Source organism: Ipomoea triloba, chromosome 1 (assembly GCF_003576645.1).
Source record: "Ipomoea triloba cultivar NCNSP0323 chromosome 1, ASM357664v1".
NCBI lineage: Eukaryota > Viridiplantae > Streptophyta > Magnoliopsida > Solanales > Convolvulaceae > Ipomoea > Ipomoea triloba.
Window position 1 is genome coordinate 3,319,508 of NC_044916.1, and position 23,809 is coordinate 3,343,316.

Consider the following 23,809-nt stretch of genomic DNA (forward strand, 5'->3'; position numbering starts at 1 on the left):
TTTAGTAGTCAAGCCCTTAAATCCAAATAACCTTAAAAGTGATGAATAAATAGACATGATTTGTCTTACAAATGAGTAAATAATTTACAATCTAGAAGCGATTGAATGACCTTAAAAACAACAAAAAATGGAGACATGTTCAAATGACTTTGTATCTTCATCCTTATTGAGTCAACTTCAATAAAAAATGGATAATAACTCCGATCCAACAAGGCAACAAGTGCAAAACAAATGCATAAACGCCGAATAATTAAGAACAAAAATAAATAAAAATTAAAAACATTATTTTTAATTAATCAATAAACTGGGCGAAGTATGATTCTCAAAGATCATAACTTTTATTTTTACCCACATTATTTTGACATTTTTTTCAAATTCGTTGTATAAGATCTTCCATTGAACTTTACGTCTTTACCCCTAGTGCATTATGAGTTTTTCTAGTTATTTTTTTGAAGGTATGAGTTTTTCTAGTTATAAAATAAAAATAAAAATAAAAAGAAACATTTCCGGTCACTCGGTCAGTAGTCAAGTCGTCGAGACTCCAAAAGCAAAATTGGTTGTGTGTGGCAATAACAAATCAGCGAATGCCGCGTGGCGGCGCGTATGTAAAAAATTTCTCTGTTATAAATACTCGCTTCAAAATTCAAACCGTTCATACCTTCCCAACCAACCCGTTGCATTTTTTCCAACTCCAAGACTTTTCCAAACCAGAGCACCGCCGCCTGCGCTTTCTTCCGGGGAAATCATGGCCTCCGCCGCTGCCGGCGCCGCCGGAAAGGATACAAAAGTATTCGGTCTGTTTAAGCTCCCGTTCCGGAAGCCTTCTCCCGCTTCTACTTCTGGTTCACCGATAAACCACGCTCAGTCTCACAGTCAGCAGCAAAGTCAAGGTCAAAATCCGCCGGGACCTCGCAAAGTCTCCACCGTAGTGCGCTCTTTTCTCCCCACGCCGCGCCGTTTGAAGCTCGATCCGGCCAAAAGGCTGTATTTTCCATGTACGCCGCCTATCCTTGTCTCTCTGTCAATTTCTTCCATTTTCTTTTCGCTTTTTTATTCCCTTTAATAGCTGTGCTCTGATGTGAATAACCTGCTTTTATGACGGAGTTTGATTTTTGGTTGTTCATTAATTGTTTAAAATTGGGCAATGATCAATCTTTAAGGCAATTGCTTTAAAATGGAGGTTCTTGATTTATCGGCGAGAGATTATTATTAACCGTAATAACTGTGTGTTTCCAGTAAGGGTGTGTTTGGTTCACATATGGGAATCGGAATCAGAATGGGTATCAAATATTGGGTAACTGTAATGTGTTTTGGTGAAAGTATTTTGCATGTTTAGGGTGGAATGAGAATGAGTACCCCAATTAATGGGGTAATCAAAACCCTGTAGTATTCTAAAAACCTGTCAATCAAACAATAATAATGACCTTGATACTCATTCCTGGTAGCTAAACCTGTCAACCAAACACACCCTAAGAAACTTTTTGAATTGACGCAAGACACAAGTTCTTTAAATGGGGGGAAAAGTTTGAACTTATGCATGCAGAAAAAATATAAAAAGAAAAAACTTTATGCTGGGAATCTAGCTTGTTTATTTTTTGTCCTCCTTGAAGTAAAGTGGAATGCAGGTGTTTTAGCCTTTAGGGTGTGTTGAACCATGGATTGTCACCTCAACTATTAGCTTCAAAGTTGTTGAATTGGTAACCACAAGGTTACCAGTTCGACTCCTAAAGGGAGTAGCCTATCGGCTTTCTCGATTTGAGCCAATCAGTTAAGCTGGTTTTGAGCCAATCAATTATGAGCAATTTAGGCTGGTTTACCTCTTGTGATTTTGTGCACACCCTTGACTAGTAGCTGCAGGTTTCCCTCTGTCCCTCAAAAAAAGGTGTTAGTTTCATCAAATTAATGAGTTTATGGTAGAACATTCAGAATGTACAGATGGCTGTTAGAGATTCTATTCACCAGAATTGCTAATTATTGAACAAAAGTTATGATCTTACTATGATGGGACATTTTTATAAGAGTTTGTGGTAATGTTTTGTACACCTTAAATTTGGTTGTGTATAAGTTTGTAGTTTTCCAACTTTCTGCATTCTACTTTTGAAAAGACGACTCTGGAAGCTGGGATGTTCATTATGTCATGTGTTCTGTTCTTAGATTCAGAACTGTTGAACATCAAGTTTTCGATATTTGAAGACTCTAGCAGCAGTATTTGGACTTTGGCCAAGATAAATGTATAGTTGAATGCATTTCAAAAGTTTTGTGACTCTTTGTCTGACTGATCTTTTTCAATGTTTGCTAAAATTTTAGCTTTTCAAATGTTACGAATATCTGTTTTTTTTTTTCTTCATTTAATAGTCTCCTAATCTTCATTTTTGGAAACCTAGATATTCAGCCAAGACTCAAGCTTCAATTATGTGTGTTAGACTGGGCTAAATTGATGGTTCTTTTTCTTTTTTTTTTTGGTGGTGCTACAGATGAACCTGGTAAACAAGTTCGAAGTGCTATTAAGATTAAGAATACTAGCAAGTCCCTTGTAGCTTTCAAGGTAGCGAAATACTCAACTCGGGATTATCATTCTGCTTATATTGTATCCTAAAATATGCAGTCCGTTTTATCTGATTGGTGCTGTTTTCTTATGTTCCTAGTTCCAAACAACTTCACCAAAAAGCTGTTTCATGCGTCCTCCCGGGGCTGTTCTTGCTCCTGGCAAGAGTATCATAGCAACTGGTAATTAATCAGCATTTATATATTGTGGTGAAGCAATTTTATTCTCTTCATTATATATATATATTTTTTGTATCTCTTCTATTTGTTGAGTTATAACTGATATTCTGTGAGTATCACTCTCTGATTTTTGCACCACTGCTCTAGTGTTCAAGTTTGTAGAGCCTCCAGAGAACAACGAAAAACCTAATCAGAGGCTTCAGAGCAGCAAGGTGAAATTCAAAATCATGAGCCTCAAGGTTAAAGGAGACATGGAGTATAAACCCGAGTTGGTTAGTAGCCTACTTCCCATTCACATCAATCACGAGTCATCCCTGGTAATCAAATATAGTGGTCGGGTATGGTGTACACACCTAAAAAGGGCCAAATATGGGCGTGCACGTGTATTTTTCCCAACCCATCCATTGGCCACCCTATGTAGAACATAGCGTATATTCTCTTGAACCTTTGATAGTTTTTTCTTTGGTCAGCTGCAATTATGGTAGATTGGATTTTACTTGAAATTGTTATGCTTTCTTAGTACTAATAAGGTGAAATGGTTAGAGGACATATCAGTTTTCACATAAAGGGAAAAAAAACACACTGCATATAGATCAGATTAGCTTCATCTTATGCAAACCCGATGATTATAGCTAATACCCTTCTGACTTCTGTTGCTTGACATTCTCGGAGTTGAAACGTAAAATAATTATTTGTGATTCCTAACAGTTTGAAGAGCAAAGCGATCAAATAGCTAAGGAACAGATACTACAGGTTGTTTTTCTTGATGCGGGACGTCCTACTGCTGTGAGTAAAGATTATTGCTTTTAATTCGATATGGAAACGTGTATCATTCGAAAATTGACTTTAAAAGGTGATGCTGTCTGTTTTAATCTCGCCCCCGGATTTCTTGTAGGCTTTAGAGAAACTCAAGCGCCAGCTGGCTGAGGCCGACGCTGCTGCTGAGGCCTCCAAGAAGCCAGCAAAAGATGCAGACCCACAGTTTATCGGTGAAGGACTTGTGGTTGATGAATGGGTGAGCTCATGAAACTCGAGATCGTTTTTCCTTGAAACCTAATTTTGCTTCACTCAACAACCTCATCCATTAACTCATGAAACTTAAGATTGTTTTTTCACTTCATTTTCCCGCTTGCTTCTGCTTTTTGCAGAAAGAACGAAGAGAACGATACCTAGCTCAACAGAATGCTGGATCTGTAGAGTCGATATAGATAGCTGCTGGGGCGCCTTTCAGACTCTTGCACTCCAACTGGAAACTTCTGCAGAGTATAATTCAAACTTGCTATGAATTAAATGTATAGAATGTAGAAAGTATGGAGGCACAGTTTCCCTTCTGTGATATAATTTTGGTGTGAAAATCTTCGTCTCTAGTTAATGGTGCCAGAAAATAAAATGGCTATAGTTCTAGTGCATCTGTTATTTGGACATGTTTTGTTGTCAAAGGCAAGCAATGTATGTACACATATACAGACTTTACTGTTTTGTTGTCTAAATTAAAGGAAAAGGTGTTTGTCTCATTGTCATAATTCTAGAACTAAGATCGTTTTTGCAGTAATATTTACTGTCTGACTAATTTATTTATTTATTTTTTAGTACTACTGACTCCACAAGAGGTCAATGAGTTACAAGCTCCTTAAGCTGTAAAGCCTATAATTTAAAAAACAAAAAACAAAAAAATTATGCCAAATTATAGATATAATTTTAGTGATATATTTCATTCAAGTTTTGAAATTCCGTGGGCTGTTTGCCAAGATTATTGTTGTGGGGGACCTGGTTACTCCATTACTTCACCGCCACAATTATGCGCACATTTTTCACCCATAAACATACGATAACTACAAAAATCGCCATAAAGTCATCAAATAGCCGCCGGATTTCCTCCAAAACCATGGCTTTTCCTCACAAAACCACTGTCCACGCCCACCTATATAAACAACTCTCCCCGGCCCGCTTTCCACCATATCTGAAGTTCACGTCTTCAAAACAACGTTCGTGAAAGTCTTAATTGGTATCAATTCTCGATCGGCGAGACAGTAATAAACTGAACATTATGAGTTATTGCATTAGCAGAGTTTGTCGTATGGCGGCTAGTATCGCAGCCACGGAAACCCAGACCGAGCCGTGCTCCAAATACTGCACCGCCTTCCGGGCGTTCCGGCCGAGCGGGGCTGCCGGCGCCGGCGACGGAGAATTGAAGAGGAAATTAGAGGTGGATGAGTCTGTCCGGAAAGTGATGCTTCTGAACTGCTGGACACAGAGCTAGCTAGGAAAGCTACCATGAATATATATAATTGTGTTTAATTTGCAGCGAGCTGAGATTCCTTAAACGTTTTGCTGCTTTGCATGAAACATGTCTGCAGCTTCATTAATCTCGTCGAACTATGGGGAAAACGACGTCGGATAACTTGATGATGATGTGATGGAGCCATGGCGGCAGGGCGTATAGCTTCTCAAATTACATATGGAGATCAATCGATGATACATATGTCTCTCTAGTAAAGAGAAGATCCTCACCTTGTAAATTTTGATCCTTATATAGTCATATATATATACTCATCAATATGTAATATATTGACATGTTCAATTTTAATATTTGTGTTGCCCTATCCATATAGTCACAACTGAAAATTTTACAAATCCGGACCATCCAAGACATATTGATTGGTAAAAAGGATATTTGGAGTAATCCAATCAAGTTGGTCACATAATTAGTTTGATAATAATTATCCATTTTCGAGTTCGAGACTCTCATCACATAATTAATTTGATAATAATTATCCATTTTCGAGTTCGAGACTCCCGTGGGAAATTAATTGGTTTGATGAATATATATTTCGTATTCGGTTTATGACCCCAAGTGACTTGAACAATGAAATGCACAATGTGTTAGTTTCTACCTTCTAGTAGTTATTTGTCATTTTACATAAGTGGCCGGATGTTCAACTATAATACTTTAATGCAATAATGCATAAATATTCTATTAATTGTTTGTAAATATGACAACATATACTTTGTAATTATACGCACAATAAGTTAGTGATCGAGCTTACAACTCTCTCTCTCTTGAGATTTTTTATTATAGAGAAGTGGTTAGAAACATAAGGTAAGTTGTAATTAAAAAAATGACAATGCTGATCACTTTGAGAATTCAAAAAATCTTGTCAGTATTGCCCATCACTGAGTGAAAATAGTGAATAATATTGCCCATCACTGGGTGAAAATAGTGGGTAATACCAATTACCAACAAAAGTTATCAGAAAACTTAGTTGATCAACGTGCCTTAGTCATAAAAGTTAAAAATAAAAAATTCGCTAATCTTCACTTTTGTTTTGGTTAGTTTGAGAAAAATGGTTGATAATTGGCGAATTTCCAGTAGTGTCGCATTGATTCATTGAACAAGAGAAACACAATTTGTTGTTAGTAATTCCTTTTTTTTTTATTTTTTTATTTTTTATCATTGCTTAATTGAAATGATTTATTATTCTTTCATGACTTCACCAATTCGATCACCACGTTACATAGTTATAATGCACACTTTTATGCATGCGTTATGACACGATAATCGAATCAAATTATAAAAAGTAAAAAATAAAAAAAAAGGTTGATTATTTAATTTCTTTGTGAAAATTCACATGATGATATTCCATGTGATTCTCTTTGGATAATCCACCAATCCTTTTCAAGTCCATGGCCTGCAAGCTGCACCTGTACTCGATCTAATCGCCACAAAACAATGTTTCCTTATTTGTACCATTCTTCAAACTCTATATATTCTTCTAACTGCATATATATGTGTATATTACAAGCAGCTGGTAGTTGTGGTTATCATCAAATCCCAGATCAGAGGTAAAATCCAAAGTTGAAGATGGGCAAGGGGGGATTCAGCAGAGCTTCCATGTTTCAAATCATAGCTTCCTTATTCTTACTTATTGTCGTCTTTGCCTGGGCTGAAACCAACCCCTTTGGAGGTATTAATTATATATAAGACTTATAATTTTGATTATATATGCAATTTTACTATGTAATTATGTCTATTATATATAGTTTTTTTCATAAAGTACTACATTTATTCTATACACTATTATATATATACAACTTAAAATAGTGATGATATTTGTAATTATGTTATGTTATTACATTATTTCCTGTAAAATGTGTATTACATTTATGTTATAAAGTATTGATTATATCTCCCCTGTTACATGTAGTATCTGTTCATATATATATTTTCTCAACCTACTGAAACCCAACGGGTTAATATAACCCATGACCTCCCATTTGGGGGAGTGATGATATCTACAATTATGTTATGTTATTACTTTATTTACTGCAAATTGTCTATTACAACTTTGCATACTACATTTATAATATAAAGTATATTATATATAAAACTTAAAGTATTAATTATATATGCAATCCTGTTATGACCCATTTTTATTATATTTAACATATTTTTTAGACTCGTGAAACGGTCTCACAAGAAATTAACTGGTCATAATTACATTTTGGAAAATATGTAGCAATAATCTTACTATGTTTTTGTTTGTTTTTTTTTTTTTTTTTTGTTTCCTCAAACATATATAGGGATTATTGAGGCAGGAGCATCATGTTTCACGGTGGTGGGAGTGAAGGAAGGAGACACGTGCTTCGACATTGCCAAGTCGTTTAATGTGAGCACTAAGGATTTCAATGCCATAAACCAAACCTCAACTGCACTGCTCTCTTCATCGGCCAATGGCTTTGCATTGAAGGGTCTGTCAATTGAACTTAGACAACGTTGTAACCTTAACAATGCAGCATTGGGATACGTTTTGTATGGGGTAAAGTGGCCTCCATCTGGGCTAACAACCTTTATATGCATGCATGTATGATGTGTCTCATTCAATAATAACAAATAATGTTTTCTTGTTTCCATTATTGAGCTTCAATTTCAGTTGATATAAAGTTTGATCCGTTAAATTAAATAAGACTTATAATTTTGATTATATATGCAATTTTACTATGTAATTATGTCTATTATATATAGTTTTTTTCATAAAGTACTACATTTATTCTATACACTATTATATATATACAACTTAAAATAGTGATGATATTTGTAATTATGTTATGTTATTACATTATTTCCTGTAAAATGTGTATTACATTTATGTTATAAAGTATTGATTATATCTCCCCTGTTACATGTAGTATCTGTTCATATATATATTTTCTCAACCTACTGAAACCCAACGGGTTAATATAACCCATGACCTCCCATTTGGGGGAGTGATGATATCTACAATTATGTTATGTTATTACTTTATTTACTGCAAATTGTCTATTACAACTTTGCATACTACATTTATAATATAAAGTATATTATATATAAAACTTAAAGTATTAATTATATATGCAATCCTGTTATGACCCATTTTTATTATATTTAACATATTTTTTAGACTCGTGAAACGGTCTCACAAGAAATTAACTGGTCATAATTACATTTTGGAAAATATGTAGCAATAATCTTACTATGTTTTTGTTTGTTTTTTTTTTTTTTTTTTTTTTGTTTCCTCAAAACATATATAGGGATTATTGAGGCAGGAGCATCATGTTTCACGGTGGTGGGAGTGAAGGAAGGAGACACGTGCTTCGACATTGCCAAGTCGTTTAATGTGAGCACTAAGGATTTCAATGCCATAAACCCAAACCTCAACTGCACTGCTCTCTTCATCGGCCAATGGCTTTGCATTGAAGGGTCTGTCAATTGAACTTAGACAACGTTGTAACCTTAACAATGCAGCATTGGGATACGTTTTGTATGGGGTAAAGTGGCCTCCATCTGGGCTAACAACCTTTATATGCATGCATGTATGATGTGTCTCATTCAATAATAACAAATAATGTTTTCTTGTTTCCATTATTGGAGCTTCAATTTCAATGTTTGTATAAAGTTTGATCCGTTAAATTAAATGGACAATTTATAATGTTATACGACATCGATTGAGATATTGAAAGAAATTATGTTTAAATTATTATTTTAAAAAGAGAAAGGTAACGGCAGAAAAAAACAGGAATGGATCGGAGATCCGATCTTAAATGGCTACCTTCAGTCTTCTTCTAGCTTGGGCAGTCTTCTTCCTCTTAAAATTCTTATTTTAATATGTAATTTTTGAATAAAAAAAAAACATGTAATATGTTTTAGTTTTGAAGTATAACTTCAGTACTATACAGCATTACTCATCTAAGTTAAAATATAAACAGGAAAAATATTAAATTTAAAATATTGTGTGACCTTATTAAACCATTTGATCGATTAACTAGCTAATTGAGAGTGATCTAGAATGTTAATGATGACAATTGCCCGTGTTGATAGATTTTGGCCTAATACAACCTAATGATATTTAGACCGCCTAGATTCAATGTGTCGTGTGTTTGTTCAATTATTATGCCATGGACTAATCTCCATCTTGTGGACTCAGTCTTGTTCAAAATGATATTTAGATTATGTACCTGTAGTTAACTTATTATATATATTCAATTAATAAATTATGTGTCTATTACAATTTACATATTACGTATATGCGATTAACATATTATGTGCAAATAATTAATAAATTATGTATATGCAGTTTACATATTATGTACTTCCAATTTATTTATAGATACATAAGTTATTAATTGCAGGCACATAATCTGAATGTTATTTTGAATCACGGTGTCCAATGCAAGGTGAACCATGATCAATGGTATAATTTGTTGTGTTGGATGGATTGGGCGCAATGTGGAGGCCCTTAGGGAAAAGAAATTCGACAAAACTTGGATTGAGTTTGATCAATTGTTATACCATGGACCAGAGTCCATCTTGCATTGTGGATCCTAGTCTAAAATTTATGTGTCTGCCGTTAATATATTATGTTTTTTTAGTTAATAAATAATGTGCTTGTAAATAAATTGAAGGCATATGCCAAGACTTGTAGTCTAGTGACACCCAGTTGCACTCCTATAGGGAAGGGGGTGAGTTTAAGCCTATTGAGAAAAGTAATTATGAACAAATACTACATTGTAACAGTAGTTAAATTCACAATGCAAAGTGAATCCTAGTCTATGGAATAATTTGCAGAGTTTGATGGATTGGGCTACATTATTGGGCCAAAACTTGAATGGGGCTATTTAGATTGCCCGACCATAATAGACATTATAGTCGGTTTTAGGCTTTTTTAGGCCTACTGAACTCGGGTTTCTAACAATAATTATCTATTAACGTTGATAAATTTAATTAGATTGAAGTACATAAATTAAAAATTATCCGGCCTATAAGTCACATATTTTTGTCGTATCACGTATGTCTCTTGATTGTAGGGATGACAATTTGTCTCGTTTTCGACAGGAATTCCGATCTCTGTCCTGACAAAAATGGGAAAGAAAAATTTTTTGGGGAATGAGAATACCCCTCCCCGTCCACGAATAATATATATATATATATATATATATATATATATATATATATATATATATAAATTTTTATAAATTAAAATTTCAGTTTTTAAAATTTAAAAATTACACTAATTCAAAATGTTGACTAAGAATTGATCGGGGACGCGGATATGATTCTCTGTCCCCGCCTAATTATCCGCAGTGACGGGGATGAGGACTATTTTCAATTCCTCGACGAGGACGGAGACGAAATCGAGGTTTCGGGGATGGGGACTAGGAGTATATTCCCCGCCCCGCCCCATCCCGTTGTCATCCCTACTTGATTGTAACTAGAATATATGTTTAGCATACTATAAACATATATGTCCAAACCAAATATATATTCAGTATCAAAATATAATGCTTGCTTATCATAAGAGCAAATAAAATTGATTTAAATTATTGTCACTACTCTCTCAGTTGAATTTGTAGTAGGGTAGTTTACCTTTTATGTATGATTCTTGAGTTTCTCAATGCACACTCTCAAATAGTAATTGCGGTACATGTACAAATAATACTTTATACATGTTTGTTTGTTCTACCTACTAATCTCAATATGTGCGGGTAAAATTAAACAAGATATATTTTACATAAGTATATCCGATGATAGGCACTATAGAAAATTAATCTTAAAATTTATGACACTAAACGTCATTAAAAAAAAATTGGGGAATTTGAAAACTTTAATTTGTTGTCTGCATAATATTGTGACAATCTTTTTGTGGGTCAATAGCTCTGCATTCTTGGAAACATATGATCAATCTTTTTTTCCTCTAATAAACACATAATGAAGTATTATTGTTGTTGGTGTAATCATTTTTTTCCTCTAATCAAGTTGTTGGTTCGGTTTCCATTCTACATTCAAAATTATTCAAAACTAACATAGAATAATTGAAGTATAGTTGGAAATTCGTCAATTATTAAGTTACTTTTTTAATCAATAAGACAAAATAAATGAAGATTAGTGAAATTTTCTACTCCTTTGACCATAGAAGTTTGGAATTATATACGATTATTAAGAAATTTGTTGAAAACCATGGCTAAACTTAAAAAAAAAAAAAAAAAAAAAACTATTCGTGGACGGGGAGGGGTATTCTCATTCCCCAAAAAATTTTTCTTTCCCATTTTTGTCAGGACAGAGATCGGAATTCCTGTCGAAAACGAGACAAATTGTCATCCCTACAATCAAGAGACATACGTGATACGACAAAAATATGTGACTTATAGGCCGGATAATTTTAATTTATGTACTTCAATCTAATTAAATTTATCAACGTTAATAGATAATTATTGTTAGAAACCCGAGTTCAGTAGGCCTAAAAAAGCCTAAAACCGACTATAATGTCTATTATGGTATTCGTGGACGGGGAGGGGTATTCTCATTCCCCAAAAAATTTTTCTTTCCCATTTTTGTCAGGACAGAGATCGGAATTCCTGTCGAAAACGAGACAAATTGTCATCCCTACAATCAAGAGACATACGTGATACGACAAAAATATGTGACTTATAGGCCGGATAATTTTTAATTTATGTACTTCAATCTAATTAAATTTATCAACGTTAATAGATAATTATTGTTAGAAACCCGAGTTCAGTAGGCCTAAAAAAGCCTAAAACCGACTATAATGTCTATTATGGTGGGTCGGGCATCAAAGCCCCATTCAAGTTTTGGCCCAATAATGTAGCCCAATCCATCAAACTCTGCAAATTATTCCATAGACTAGGATTCACTTTGCATTGTGAATTTAACTACTGTTACAATGTAGTATTTGTTCATAATTACTTTTCTCAATAGGCTTAAACTCACCCCCTTCCCTATAGGAGTGCAACTGGTGTCACTAGACTACAAGTCTTGGCATATGCCTTCAATTTATTTACAAGCACATATTTATTAAAAAAAAAACATAATATATTAACGGCAGACACATAAATTTTAGACTAGGATCCACAATGCAAGATGGACTCTGGTCCATGGTATAACAATTGATCAAACTCAATCCAAGTTTTGTCGAATTTCTTTTCCCTAAGGGCCTCCACATTGCGCCCAATCCATCCAACACAACAAATTATACCATTGATCATGGTTCACCTTGCATTGGACACCGTGATTCAAAATAACATTCAGATTATGTGCCTGCAATTAATAACTTATGTATCTATAAATAAATTGGAAGTACATAATATGTAAAATGATATACATAATTTATTAATTATTTGCACATAATATGTTAATCGCATATACGTAATATGTAAATTGTAATAGACACATAATTTATTAATTGAATATATATAATAAGTTAACTACAGGTACATAATCTAAATATCATTTTGAACAAGACTGAGTCCACAAGATGGAGATTAGTCCATGGCATAATAATTGAACAAACACACGACACATTGAATCTAGGCGGTCTAAATATCATTAGGTTGTATTAGGCCAAAATCTATCAACACGGCAATTGTCATCATTAACATTCATCACTCTCAATTAGCTAGTTAATCGATCAAATGGTTTAATAAGGTCACACAATATTTTAAATTTAATATTTTTCCTGTTTATATTTTAACTTAGATGAGTAATGCTGTATAGTACTGAAGTTATACTTCAAAACTAAAAACATATTACATTTTTTTTTTATTCAAAAATTACATATTAAAATAAGAATTTTAAGAGGAAGAAGACTGCCCAAGCTAGAAGAAGACTGAAGGTAGCCATTTAAGATCGGATCTCCGATCCATTCCTGTTTTTTTCTGCCGTTACCTTTCTCTTTTTAAAATAATAATTTAAACATAATTTCTTTCAATATCTCAATCGATGTCGTATAACATTATAAATTGTCCATTTAATTTAACGGATCAAACTTTATACAAACATTGAAATTGAAGCTCCAATAATGGAAACAAGAAAACATTATTTGTTATTATTGAATGAGACACATCATACATGCATGCATATAAAGTTGTTAGCCCAGATGGAGGCCACTTTACCCCATACAAAACGTATCCCAATGCTGCATTGTTAAGGTTACAACGTTGTCTAAGTTCAATTGACAGACCCTTCAATGCAAAGCCATTGGCCGATTGAAGAGAGCAGTGCAGTTGTAGGTTTGGGTTTATGGCATTGAAATCCTTAGTGCTCACATTAAACGACTTGGCAATGTCGAAGCACGTGTCTCCTTCCTTCACTCCCACCACCGTGAAACATTGATGCTCCTGCCTCAATAATCCCTATATATGTTTGAGGAAACAAAAAAAAAAAAAAAAAAAAAACAAACAAAAACATAGTAAGATTATGCTACATATTTTCCAAAATGTAATTATGACCGTTAATTTCTTGTGAGACCGTTTCACGAGTCTAAAAAATATGTTTAAATATATAAAAATGGGTCATAACAGGAATGCCATACTTTAAGTTTTATATTTATACTTTATATTAATTTAGTATGCAAAGTTGTAATAGACAATTTGCAGTAAATAAAGTAATAACATAACATAATTGTAGATATCATCACTCCCCCAAATGGGAGGTCATNACTCCTATAGGGAAGGGGGTGAGTTTAAGCCTATTGAGAAAAGTAATTATGAACAAATACTACATTGTAACAGTAGTTAAATTCACAATGCAAAGTGAATCCTAGTCTATGGAATAATTTGCAGAGTTTGATGGATTGGGCTACATTATTGGGCCAAAACTTGAATGGGGCTATTTAGATTGCCCGACCATAATAGACATTATAGTCGGTTTTAGGCTTTTTTAGGCCTACTGAACTCGGGTTTCTAACAATAATTATCTATTAACGTTGATAAATTTAATTAGATTGAAGTACATAAATTAAAAATTATCCGGCCTATAAGTCACATATTTTTGTCGTATCACGTATGTCTCTTGATTGTAGGGATGACAATTTGTCTCGTTTTCGACAGGAATTCCGATCTCTGTCCTGACAAAAATGGGAAAGAAAAATTTTTTGGGGAATGAGAATACCCCTCCCCGTCCACGAATAATATATATATATATATATATATATATATATATATATATATATATATATATATATATATATATATATATATATATATATATAAATTTTTATAAATTAAAATTTCAGTTTTTAAAATTTAAAAATTACACTAATTCAAAATGTTGACTAAGAATTGATCGGGGACGCGGATATGATTCTCTGTCCCCGCCTAATTATCCGCAGTGACGGGGATGAGGACTATTTTCAATTCCTCGACGAGGACGGAGACGAAATCGAGGTTTCGGGGATGGGGACTAGGAGTATATTCCCCGCCCCGCCCCATCCCGTTGTCATCCCTACTTGATTGTAACTAGAATATATGTTTAGCATACTATAAACATATATGTCCAAACCAAATATATATTCAGTATCAAAATATAATGCTTGCTTATCATAAGAGCAAATAAAATTGATTTAAATTATTGTCACTACTCTCTCAGTTGAATTTGTAGTAGGGTAGTTTACCTTTTATGTATGATTCTTGAGTTTCTCAATGCACACTCTCAAATAGTAATTGCGGTACATGTACAAATAATACTTTATACATGTTTGTTTGTTCTACCTACTAATCTCAATATGTGCGGGTAAAATTAAACAAGATATATTTTACATAAGTATATCCGATGATAGGCACTATAGAAAATTAATCTTAAAATTTATGACACTAAACGTCATTAAAAAAAAATTGGGGAATTTGAAAACTTTAATTTGTTGTCTGCATAATATTGTGACAATCTTTTTGTGGGTCAATAGCTCTGCATTCTTGGAAACATATGATCAATCTTTTTTTCCTCTAATAAACACATAATGAAGTATTATTGTTGTTGGTGTAATCATTTTTTTCCTCTAATCAAGTTGTTGGTTCGGTTTCCATTCTACATTCAAAATTATTCAAAACTAACATAGAATAATTGAAGTATAGTTGGAAATTCGTCAATTATTAAGTTACTTTTTTAATCAATAAGACAAAATAAATGAAGATTAGTGAAATTTTCTACTCCTTTGACCATAGAAGTTTGGAATTATATACGATTATTAAGAAATTTGTTGAAAACCATGGCTAAACTTAAAAAAAAAAAAAAAAAAAAAACCTCCCGGAATACTCCCGACGACCTAACCAACTAAGTTTTCCCACAACATTTGTTGGTGATAGGCATTACAATCATTTTTTAAATAGATAGTGGGTAACAAATGGTTTTTCAAATTCTCAATTTAGTAAAAAAAAAAAACCTTTATTTTATAGTAGAAAAAAACCATTTACTACGTACCGAAAATTGGTTATCCACTACTTTCTAATGGTTAAAAATTTCTAAACTTTCTTAATTGTGGTCGAGTCTTGATAGATAATCTCGCAATTTACTTCATCCATTTGTTTTTAAATTAAAGTTGGATGGGAATGGCATTCAGATTTTTTTTTTAAATACTCATGATTCTTACAAAGGTAGTATATGTTTTAGATATACTTTCTCAATTCACCTATTTAGAATAGTAACAGATGTACCATCAGTTGACAACATTAAAATTTAAAAAATTGACAATTCACTGTATTAAACAATAAACAAGAAAACTTTATTATGTGTAAGAATTATTATTTTTTTTGTCTTCTTTATGATTTCAACAACAATCGAACACAACTTAAAACTGCAACATTTCCACACACTATATATAAATCTACTCCAAAGGTGATGACCCCCCCAAAAAAAACTCCAAAATCTAACACCAAAGCATAAAACCGAAAAACACAGACACACAGACAATAACGTTGTCCATCACACATTCTTGTGACCACCTTCACCTCCGATCCCCATTTCAACCTCCGACGGCGCCGTTTTCCCCGGAAAATCAACCCCCTTCATGAACCTGTTCCAGTACCAGTGCTCCTTCCAAACAACCACCATCTCCTCAATGGGAATGTTCTTCGTCTCCGGCAGGAAAAAGTAGACCGCCAGCGTCATCACCACCACGAAGAAGGCGAAGAACAGGAACAGCCCGAACTTCATGCGGCAAAGCATCATTAAAAACACCTGTCCGATGATGAAGGTGAAGATCATGTTGACGCCGACGTTGATGCTCTGCGCGGCGGATCGGATTTCCAGTGGGAAGATTTCGCTGGGAACTAGCCACCCTAGAGGCCCCCATGACCAGGCGAATGCGGCCACGTAAATGCAGATGAATAGCACTACCACAAAGGCGTACCACTTTGGTAACTCGCCTGCGTATCCATTCACCCCGAATTTCACCCCAATGCAGATGGCAACCACCACCTGCAACAAAAATAATATGAGTTTATAATGTCATGCGTTTTGACTAATACGATGAAAAAAGTTCACAGCCATTAGTGATTCTGACTAGCAAAGAACTAATCAGTTGCCTCAAATCAGGAAAGTCATCAATAGGCCACCTTCATTCAGAATTGGCCGAGGTTGCCCTTATGACTTTACTCGACAAAAGACTAACTTGTCTAAATTGTCATAATTGACGTCTCAAAGCAAAAAAGTTTATAAGTCATTCTCATTAGGAATCGGACTTAAAACTTCGTGGTTAATTACCAAGCAAATAGTATAGCTAATTTGGTTAAGATTGCCCTTGCAACTCTAGTTAGCAAAGCACTAACGAGTCTAAGTTGTGTTATACCTAACCTGCTCAAATCATGAAAGTTAATAGACCACCTTCACTAAGGGTCCGTTTGGAAAGCAGGAAAATGACTTCTGGAAAATGTTTTTCGAAAAATGAGTCATTTTCCGGAAAACAGTTTCATTTCCAGTGTTCGGATGTATTATGGAAAACTGTCTTTGTGTGTTTGGTTCATTTTCTGGAAAATGGATAGAATTGTATAATTACACATTGTAATTGTTTTATTTAAAATATAAAAAATTATAATAATTATTGAAATAATGGTATTTAATAAAAAGAATATAATTTATTAAAAAAATAAAAAATAAAAAAATAAAAAAAAATTTTAAAAAATGTAGCAAAGGTTTCCGGCGGTTTCCCCACCTCCTTGGTCCATGGTCATGGGTGATATGACTTGGTTTTGGTCGAAAACATGCGAAACAGCTATTCTGGTGATTCCGTAAAATGAGTTACGGAAAAAAATTCCGTAAGTCATTTTCCGGAAAAATGAACTGATTTTCCTTGGTCAACGGAAAACATTTTCCGTTGACCACATTTTCCGGACGTTGCCAAACACAGAAAACTCGGAAAACATTTTCCGGAAGTCATTTTACGGGTTACCAAACACACCCTAAGAATTGGTCTTGGAACCTTGTTGTTACTAAATTAATAGCATAACCAATTTGGTCGAGGTTGCCCTTGTGACTCTAGAGGAAGGACTAGCTTGTCTAAATTATCATAACTGACTGACTCAAATAAAAAATATTTTTATACGTCACTGTCATTAGGACTAAGACTTGGAATCTTGTGGTTACTAAGCAAACGTCACAACTAATTTGGCTAAAATTACCCTTGTAACTCTAGCTAGCAAAGGACTAATCAGTCTAAATTGTTACTAAGAAAGCCAATAAACTGCTCACACTAAGAATTAGATTTAAAACCATGTAATTACTAACTCAGTAGCATGATTTGTTGGATCTTGTAGGGATGGGTTTACCTGACAGATAAACATCTGAATGCCGCCCTCGAGGAACAAGAACCTACGCCCCAATTTATCGACGTAGTAAATAGACACAAGAGTGGCCAAAACGTTAACAGCCCCAGTAACAGCAGCGGACACAAGCGAAGCATCATCCCCAAACCCGATGGTGTTGAACAACACGGGCGCGTAGAACATGATAACGTTAATCCCCGTAAACTGCTGAAAAAATGGGATCATGATCGCCATCGTTAGCTGCGGCCTATATTTCCTCTGCAACATGTTTCGCCACGGATGCTCCACTTTCCTCGAGGCCTCACTCGCCTCCACCAAGTCGTTGAACTCTTCGTCCACGTTGTCGAGTCCCCTGATCTTCTTGAGCCGTTCTTTGGCCACGTCGTGGTTGCCACGCTCGATTAGGGAGTTGGGGGTCTCCGGGAGGAAGAGGGAGCCGATGATGATGAACAAAGCCGGGATGACGGCGCCGCCTAAGCTCAGCCGCCATCCCCACGTGATCTTGGCGAAGAAGTAGTTTAAGACGTTGGCTACTAAGATGCCAATGGTGATTGATAGCTGAAACATGATGTTGAGCGCTCCTCGATACTTGTAGGGCGCCATCTCTGAGAGGTACAATGGAACCGACTGCACAACAAACAAAATTGTCAGATCAAGAATGGGACGATGAACAACAACCCGACAAAAGCTAGTCAGTTTGTTGACTTGGTAGTTAAAGTAAATTATTGTGTAGACAGAAATTTGAATTCAAAATACACAATTTACCTAATAAATGTTCACAATTTATATACTAAATGTTCACAATTTGAATTATAAATCTTCAGTATGTAAATTGTGACGGGTCTACCGTCCATGATATAACTATTGGTAACTAAATAATACAAGTTTGATTTTAGTTGGGCAGTCATTTATAATTTATGGACAATCTAAGTTGATTTAATTCATTATTCTACTTCACAGATTAAGGTTACAAGATAGAATTTATCCAATTTTCATATATTAGGATAGTGAATTTTTAGGGGATCAAGACAATTTAGATGAATTAGAGTCACTAGACTAAATTTATCAAGTCTACACTCTGGAATAGTGACTATAATTTTGCTTGTAAATCTAAAGAATCAGTTCAAGGATGTGTGTCAGGCAAGAGAATATATAGATCGGAGACAATATAATACCTGATTGGCAAATCCGACACCAAAACCGAGGAGAATCCGGCCGACGATCAACATGGCGACGTCGCGAGCAAAGGCGTTAAGCAAAGCTCCGGCGCAGAAGAGAAGACCTCCGAGGAGCATGGAAAGTCTCCTCCCCAGTTTCCTGGTAACATACGACGCAACCAGGGAAGAGAACAGCGCAGCCAAGTACAGTGACGAGGTGAACAACGTCAACGGAACGCTGTCGAATTTGCAGTACTGATTCGTAGACGTATCCGCATTTTTCTTTCTGTACACAGAATGAAAAAACTTTTCCAAGAACGAATCCATAGATGTCACACCCCCTATACATTTCACCACCAAAGCAAAAACGTTAAAAAATATTGACTTTAACCTAAAAGGGTTTCAATTGATCACTCGAGTCACTTAAGTATGAGATTGATCATTTAGATATATTTCACCACCAAAACAAAAACTTTAAAAAATATTGACTCAACCCAAAAGAGTTTTGATTGACCACTCGCGTCACTTAAGTATGAGATTGATCAGTTAGATGTAAAATTAAGAATTGATATTTCGATACCTGAAATCCCGATATCGTAACCGAAAATAAGGCCTCCCATGGCAGCAACGATGCAAGTAAAAGTGACATAACCATTGAGATTACCAGGGTATGCTTTTCCAGTGCCAGGACCAGAGCCAAAACCACCACCCGCCATTGTTGCTCCTTCTCAAGGTTTAGCAACAGAAAACCAAACAACCAAAATTGAAGAAGATGGAGATCAGAGAATTGAAAATCGATAGGGATAAAGGAAGATTGAATGTAGGGGAGAAAATAGATGGGGAGAGAGGAATGTATATATAGAAATATGGAAAGTATCTGAGGAAATAGTAAATTACTACAGTACTCCATATATAGAACTACAGTAAATTTTACGATTACAATGGCCCCATATTAGTAACTTTTTATTTTTAATTTAATTGTTATGAATACGGGTGAATTGACTTATCTTATTTTATTACTTTTTCGGTCCCATTTTATATGTTTGATTGGAATTATTTTTAATTTTATTTTTTATAATGTTAAGTTTAATATTAATATAACAAATTTATATATTTAGAAACTACATTAAAAATATTATTAAATACAAAAAATCAAATTTAAAAATTAGTAAAAAAGTAAAATAAAATAAAAGTGGGACAGGGGAGTATTTATTAAGATAAAAAGAAATTTGCATATGTCAAACATGTCGAGGGATGACTAATTGTGAGTGATTTTTTATAGGGGTGTCAGGTGTGTAGTATGGTTCTTAATGAAGTTGTCTCTAAATTATAGTGATTTTACATTTTTACCACTCCCATAATATCTTTTGTTATCGAACTGTACTTATTTTAATTCCCAAAAGGTACTGTTTAGTCCAAAATTAACTGAAATAAGTAAAAATATAACAATAAAAAAACTTGTATAAACAGTGAACTATTTGGATAATTTACCTGTAATTTCCTTGCTACAATAGTACAGTAGAGTAATAACGGGTATTTGCGTTTTCTATTTCAATTCATTTATTTGTATTCAAAAAAGAATTCAATTCATTTATTATGAATAGTTGTCAATATAATGGTATGCACAATTTAATGATTGAGTAAATATGAAAATTATTGATAAATTACAAAAGTATGTCATGGTGACTAGGATTATCCTAATTTCTTCAATATTATCTGATTGGGTAACCAATTGAACCAACAAAATTAATATTTCATATTCAATATATTACTCAATAGATGGTTAGAACTTAGAATTGACGCAATTAGATATTTTTTTTTAATAAGGAATTCCAAAAATTTTCTTAAAAAATACTGCGTAAAACAATAATTTCAAAGTTTTCTTATAATATAAGATCAGAGAATAATTTCAAAAACTATGATTCATTAAACACCCTGACCTAAAAATAACGTCTCTTTATTATTGGTTTGTTTTCATTTTTTTAAAAATCTCATAAGAAGCATGGAACGAAAAATAAAAAGAAAAAGGTATTTAGTTGTGATTATATTAATTGTGATAATTCATTAAACACCCTGCCTAATATCAGAACTAGGATATTAAAATTTAGAACCATTATCATAACCTTGATCCCTCACCGTAGATCAGAGCATATCAGAATTAGGATCAGAACATATTAGAGCTAGAATCAGAGCATATCAGAGTATTTAGTTGTGATTATATTAAATTTTTTCAAATTTTCTGACGAATTTCAAAAATCACTTTTTCACTTTCAAATATTATATTTTATATTATAATTATACACTATATATATATATATATATATATATATATATATATATATATATATATATATATATATATATATATATATATATTTGGATGCATGGCCCCTTCCAGCATGGGCCCTGGGCGGTCGCCCAGCTCGCTCTTGCTCAGGACTGGCCTAGGCGACAGTATAAGGTCTAACCTCTGTGTTCAACTGAGTTACTCTGGTTTAAATTCCATCAGATACTCTGTCAAGCCGGGGCTTGGAGACCCTTGATGTTGGGAACAACTATAGTGATTTTACCACTTTGATTCTTAATTTCTAATTTTATCCCATAATATCTTTTTTTTGTTTTGTTATCAAATTGTACTATTTTAATTCCCAAAAGGTACTGTTTAGTCCAAAATTAACTGAAATATGTAAAAATTTAAATCAAAGCTATAAAACTTTTATAAACAGTGAACTATTTAATTTGGATTATTACCAGCAATTTCCTTGCTTGCTAAAATAGTACAGTAGAGTATTAACGCGTATTTGTGTTTTCTATTTCAAAATTTCAATTCATTTATTATGATTAGCGGTCAATATAATGGTATACACAATTTAATGATGAGTAAATATGAAAATTATTGATAAATTACATAGTATGTCACTATGTTATGCTGACTAGGATTATCCTAATTTCTTCAATATTATCCGGTTAAGCATTATTCTCTCTCATATGTAAAAATCAAATTTTTAGTACTATTAACCCTGTTACATATAATATCTATCCATATATACAAATTTATTATTTCTTATCATATAATATCTATCCATATATACAAATTTATTATTTCTTATTCAATACATTACTCCGTAGTGGTTAGAATTGGCGCAATTAGTTTTTTTTTTTTTTAAATTCTTTAAGGAATTCCAAAAGTTCTCTTAAAATATAAAAGAATAATTTCAAAGTTTTCTTATAATATACGAGAATAATTTTAAAAACAATCACAACTTTTCAGTAGAAAATACTATTTATCTCACAAAAATCAAACCATCATAACTTCTTATTTATATTCATTAACTATTAGTAAATTTATCCACTTCTCACATTGGTTCCATGGAAACGGGATAGAAAACAGAAGATATGAAACACGCAAAAAAGTATATATATATATATATATATATATANTTTTTTTTTTTTTTAAATTCTTTAAGGAATTCCAAAAGTTCTCTTAAAATATAAAAGAATAATTTCAAAGTTTTCTTATAATATACGAGAATAATTTTAAAAACAATCACAACTTTTCAGTAGAAAATACTATTTATCTCACAAAAATCAAACCATCATAACTTCTTATTTATATTCATTAACTATTAGTAAATTTATCCACTTCTCACATTGGTTCCATGGAAACGGGATAGAAAACAGAAGATATGAAACACGCAAAAAAGTATATATATATATATATATATATATGCTATTCTTTTTTAGAAAATAATTTTTTAATTTGAAACATTGTATGAAATTTTCGTACATATAATATCTATCCATATATACAAATTTATTATTTCTTATTCAATACATTACTCCGTAGTGGTTAGAATTGGCGCAATTAGTTTTTTTTTTTTTTAAATTCTTTAAGGAATTCCAAAAGTTCTCTTAAAATATAAAAGAATAATTTCAAAGTTTTCTTATAATATACGAGAATAATTTTAAAAACAATCACAACTTTTCAGTAGAAAATACTATTTATCTCACAAAAATCAAACCATCATAACTTCTTATTTATATTCATTAACTATTAGTAAATTTATCCACTTCTCACATTGGTTCCATGGAAACGGGATAGAAAACAGAAGATATGAAACACGCAAAAAAGTATATATATATATATATATATATATANTTTTTTTTTTTTTTAAATTCTTTAAGGAATTCCAAAAGTTCTCTTAAAATATAAAAGAATAATTTCAAAGTTTTCTTATAATATACGAGAATAATTTTAAAAACAATCACAACTTTTCAGTAGAAAATACTATTTATCTCACAAAAATCAAACCATCATAACTTCTTATTTATATTCATTAACTATTAGTAAATTTATCCACTTCTCACATTGGTTCCATGGAAACGGGATAGAAAACAGAAGATATGAAACACGCAAAAAAGTATATATATATATATATATATATATGCTATTTCTTTTTTAGAAAATAATTTTTTAATTTGAAACATTGTATGAAATTTTCGTTTTTTTTTTTTTTTAAATTCTTTAAGGAATTCCAAAAGTTCTCTTAAAATATAAAAGAATAATTTCAAAGTTTTCTTATAATATACGAGAATAATTTTAAAAACAATCACAACTTTTCAGTAGAAAATACTATTTATCTCACAAAAATCAAACCATCATAACTTCTTATTTATATTCATTAACTATTAGTAAATTTATCCACTTCTCACATTGGTTCCATGGAAACGGGATAGAAAACAGAAGATATGAAACACGCAAAAAAGTATATATATATATATATATATATATTTCTTTTTTAGAAAATAATTTTTTAATTTGAAACATTGTATGAAATTTTCGT

General features: G+C 32.8%; 3 protein-coding genes across 3 annotated transcripts; 2 read left to right on the plus strand and 1 right to left on the minus strand.

The window, feature by feature from the left end:
* The first annotated feature begins 660 nt into the window (after positions 1 to 660).
* LOC115998730 (vesicle-associated protein 4-2-like) lies at positions 661 to 4,247 on the plus strand. Its single transcript, XM_031238374.1, has 7 exons — positions 661 to 995; positions 2,475 to 2,545; positions 2,646 to 2,727; positions 2,872 to 2,996; positions 3,433 to 3,510; positions 3,620 to 3,739; positions 3,873 to 4,247. The coding sequence occupies exons 1-7, from the start codon at positions 746 to 748 to the stop codon at positions 3,930 to 3,932; spliced, it is 786 nt and encodes a 261-aa protein (XP_031094234.1). The 5' UTR covers positions 661 to 745; the 3' UTR covers positions 3,933 to 4,247.
* Positions 4,248 to 6,542: 2,295 nt separating this feature from the next.
* On the plus strand, positions 6,543 to 7,635 carry LOC116017678. Its single transcript, XM_031258306.1, has 2 exons — positions 6,543 to 6,689; positions 7,306 to 7,635. Exons 1-2 carry the CDS (start codon positions 6,587 to 6,589, stop codon positions 7,590 to 7,592), a joined length of 390 nt encoding a protein of 129 aa, XP_031114166.1. The 5' UTR covers positions 6,543 to 6,586; the 3' UTR covers positions 7,593 to 7,635.
* An 8,327-nt stretch (positions 7,636 to 15,962) lies between these two features.
* LOC115997589 (sugar transport protein 12-like) lies at positions 15,963 to 19,681 on the minus strand. The gene is made up of 4 exons (XM_031237182.1): positions 19,546 to 19,681; positions 18,984 to 19,306; positions 17,812 to 18,435; positions 15,963 to 16,465 (listed from the first exon to the last, which is right to left on the minus strand). The coding sequence occupies exons 1-4, from the start codon at positions 19,679 to 19,681 to the stop codon at positions 15,971 to 15,973; spliced, it is 1,578 nt and encodes a 525-aa protein (XP_031093042.1). The 3' UTR covers positions 15,963 to 15,970.
* Positions 19,682 to 23,809: the final 4,128 nt, after the last annotated feature.

What these genes read in the sequence shown, in the direction of transcription:
- LOC115998730 (XM_031238374.1), top strand. Translation starts at nt 746, where the DNA reads ATGGCCTCCGCCGCTGCCGGCGCCGCCGGAAAGGATACAAAAGTATTC. An exon ending in AGTCCCTTGTAGCTTTCAAG is followed by an intron (nt 2,546 to 2,645) that starts GTAGCGAAATAC and finishes TTATGTTCCTAG; the next exon opens with TTCCAAACAACTTCACCAAA. An exon ending in GACTTGTGGTTGATGAATGG is followed by an intron (nt 3,740 to 3,872) that starts GTGAGCTCATGA and finishes TGCTTTTTGCAG; the next exon opens with AAAGAACGAAGAGAACGATA.
- LOC116017678 (XM_031258306.1), top strand. Translation starts at nt 6,587, where the DNA reads ATGGGCAAGGGGGGATTCAGCAGAGCTTCCATGTTTCAAATCATAGCT. An exon ending in TGAAACCAACCCCTTTGGAG is followed by an intron (nt 6,690 to 7,305) that starts GTATTAATTATA and finishes AAACATATATAG; the next exon opens with GGATTATTGAGGCAGGAGCA.
- LOC115997589 (XM_031237182.1), bottom strand. Translation starts at nt 19,681, where the DNA reads ATGGCGGGTGGTGGTTTTGGCTCTGGTCCTGGCACTGGAAAAGCATAC. An exon ending in TTACGATATCGGGATTTCAG is followed by an intron (nt 19,307 to 19,545) that starts GTATCGAAATAT and finishes TGAAATGTATAG; the next exon opens with GGGGTGTGACATCTATGGAT. An exon ending in TTCAGATGTTTATCTGTCAG is followed by an intron (nt 16,466 to 17,811) that starts GTAAACCCATCC and finishes TTTTTGTTGCAG; the next exon opens with GTGGTGGTTGCCATCTGCAT.